The 2162-nt window shown below is 61.3% G+C and overlaps 1 protein-coding gene across 1 annotated transcript; it reads left to right on the top strand.

Annotated features, from left to right (window-relative positions):
• The first annotated feature begins 78 nt into the window (after positions 1–78).
• VSX1 (visual system homeobox 1) lies at positions 79–2162 on the top strand. The gene is made up of 4 exons (XM_010185696.1): positions 79–170; positions 413–536; positions 1424–1604; positions 1830–2162. Exons 1-4 carry the CDS (start codon positions 79–81, stop codon positions 2096–2098), a joined length of 666 nt encoding a protein of 221 aa, XP_010183998.1. The 3' UTR covers positions 2099–2162.

Here is a 2162-nt window from a genome sequence, read left to right as displayed (position 1 = left end):
GTCCCGGGCCGTGTTTTGGGAGGTGGGTTTGGTCTCCTTGCTCCCAGCGGGAACGTGACCCTTTCCACCACCCCCCTCATGCCGCTGCCAGATGAGGACAGCCTGTCCGGAGACGCCAGCGACCCGAAGACGTCCACCTCCCAGATCAAGAGGAAGAAACGCCGGCACAGGTAGAGCCCGAGAGCCGAGCTGTCCCCGTCCTCACCTCCTCACTGCTGCCACCAGCCTCTCGCTGTCCCTTCGGTTCCCAGGCTGGGGCGGTGGATGTCCCCAAGGGAGCAAAGAGAAGGGCTGGAGCTGGGGTGGAGGGAGCACTTTCGGGAGACAAACCTCAGTGAGGAGGGGGCTGCCAGCCCCGTTGCTTGCCGCGGGGGTCTGGCCTGTGCCGCAGGATGCTCTGTCCCCCCTGCAGGACGGTGTTCACAGCTCACCAGCTCGAGGAGCTGGAGAAGGCTTTCAACGAAGCTCACTACCCCGACGTCTATGCCCGGGAGATGCTGGCCGTGAAGACGGAGCTGCCGGAGGACAGGATACAGGTAGGTGGGTGTGCCGTTCTCCTCTCCCGACAGTCTGCATGCTGCCGTCTCCGGCTGCCTCTTCTGCTCTATTGCCAGTAAGTGCAGGCGGTGGGAACGTGGTGGCACTGAAATGCTGCAGTGCACTTGGGGGGTGGCTCAGGTTCTACCCCCTGCCACTGAACAGGCTCCAAAAGGAAATGCAGACCTGGAGGACGGAGCTGGCTCCGACAGTTGCTCACTGCCAGCAGCTTGGCTCTGTCCTCTGGAGACCCAGTGATTCAGGAGCTGCTGCGCCAGGCTGTGTCCCACCAGCTTGCTCACCCGCTTGTCCCTTTGAGGGACACATGGATTTTAGGGCCTGATCCTGCCCCACTGTGGAGCAGCTCATTGGCTTTGTTGGTGGTCTGGGCAGCAGCCAGGTTGTACCTACACCCCCTCAGCCTTCACACACAGGAAGGGGGTGGGGAGAGGGACCTGAACACCCCCTGTTATCACCAGTCGCTGCATTTTGGAACTCTTTTTCTGGACAGGTGGGTGCTCAGTACGGAGGCAGCAGAGGGCCCCTGTGGGCGGGCAAAGCGTAGGGTGACTTTGACTGGGATCACCCTCCTGTATCGCGACCAGCCTCTTGTAACGTGTGCTCCCTCTCCCCCCCCTTCTTCCCCTCTCTCGCTGACACCCACATGTGTGCCCTCCCTCAACCCCCTCCTCACACACTGCTCCGGCCGCCCTCCCGCTGCTACCTGCGTGTCCACACACCCAAACCCTTCCACGTACCCCTGTGGCTGCCCCTTTGCCCTGGATGCACGTTTACCCATGCCCGATGGGCCCTGGACACCCTGCCATGGGGGCCGTTTCCTCCCCAATCCCACCCCTCCGTGCTCTCCTGGCTGTTACCCCTGAAGGTTTGGTTTCAGAACCGAAGAGCCAAGTGGAGGAAGCGGGAGAAGTGCTGGGGCCGCAGCAGCGTGATGGCCGAGTATGGCCTCTACGGGGCCATGGTGAGGCACTCCATCCCTCTGCCCGAGTCCATCATCAACTCTGCCAAGAGCGGGCTGGTGGGATCCTGCGCCCCGTGGCTGCTGGGTAAGTGGGAGCTTGGGGCTACGAGACCAATTCTGCTGCAAGCTACCCTCTTGGGCTGCAGAGAGTAGGGCTCCAGGCCAGGAAAGACTGGTAGCTAGAGTGAGTTTTCCTTGGGAAGCAAGTGAGAGCTATAGGAAGCTGCAGGAGGGCTGGAGGTGATGCTGAGCAGTCCTGGGCAGAAATAAGCAACCAGCGCCCTTGGCTTTGCTCTCTCCCCTCCACAAGGCATGCACAAGAAGTCCATGGAGGTGAACAGGAAGGCGGAGAGCCAAGAGAAGCTGGCAGATGGCTGGCGAGCGGAGCAGGAGGAGGAGGAGGAACTCAAAGGGAAGCAGGCCAGTTCCCAGAGGGGCTCCGACAAGCTTGGCCCTGCGAAAGATTCAGAGGACGCAGCCATTGACCTCTCCAGGACAGCCAAGCACGAGAAGAGGGGTGTCCTGAGGCAGTGCATCAACGGGGACTCCCCCACGGAACAGAAGGACAGAGACCACTGAGCTTGGGCTGCCCCAGAGGAGGCCAGACCTCACAGCTTCCTGGCGAGTTAATAATATTTATTTA

This window comes from Mesitornis unicolor, unplaced genomic scaffold, assembly GCF_000695765.1.
Source record: "Mesitornis unicolor isolate BGI_N332 unplaced genomic scaffold, ASM69576v1 scaffold40685, whole genome shotgun sequence".
Taxonomy (NCBI): domain Eukaryota; kingdom Metazoa; phylum Chordata; class Aves; order Mesitornithiformes; family Mesitornithidae; genus Mesitornis; species Mesitornis unicolor.
This window is presented reverse-complemented; position numbering and strand designations above follow the sequence as displayed.

Bases quoted from the DNA above. Each gene is read 5' to 3' on its own strand.
- VSX1 (XM_010185696.1), top strand. From the start codon at position 79: ATGCCGCTGCCAGATGAGGACAGCCTGTCCGGAGACGCCAGCGACCCG. The intron at 537-1,423 runs GTAGGTGGGTGT...TTACCCCTGAAG, and splicing joins TGCCGGAGGACAGGATACAG to GTTTGGTTTCAGAACCGAAG. The intron at 1,605-1,829 runs GTAAGTGGGAGC...CCCCTCCACAAG, and splicing joins CTGCGCCCCGTGGCTGCTGG to GCATGCACAAGAAGTCCATG.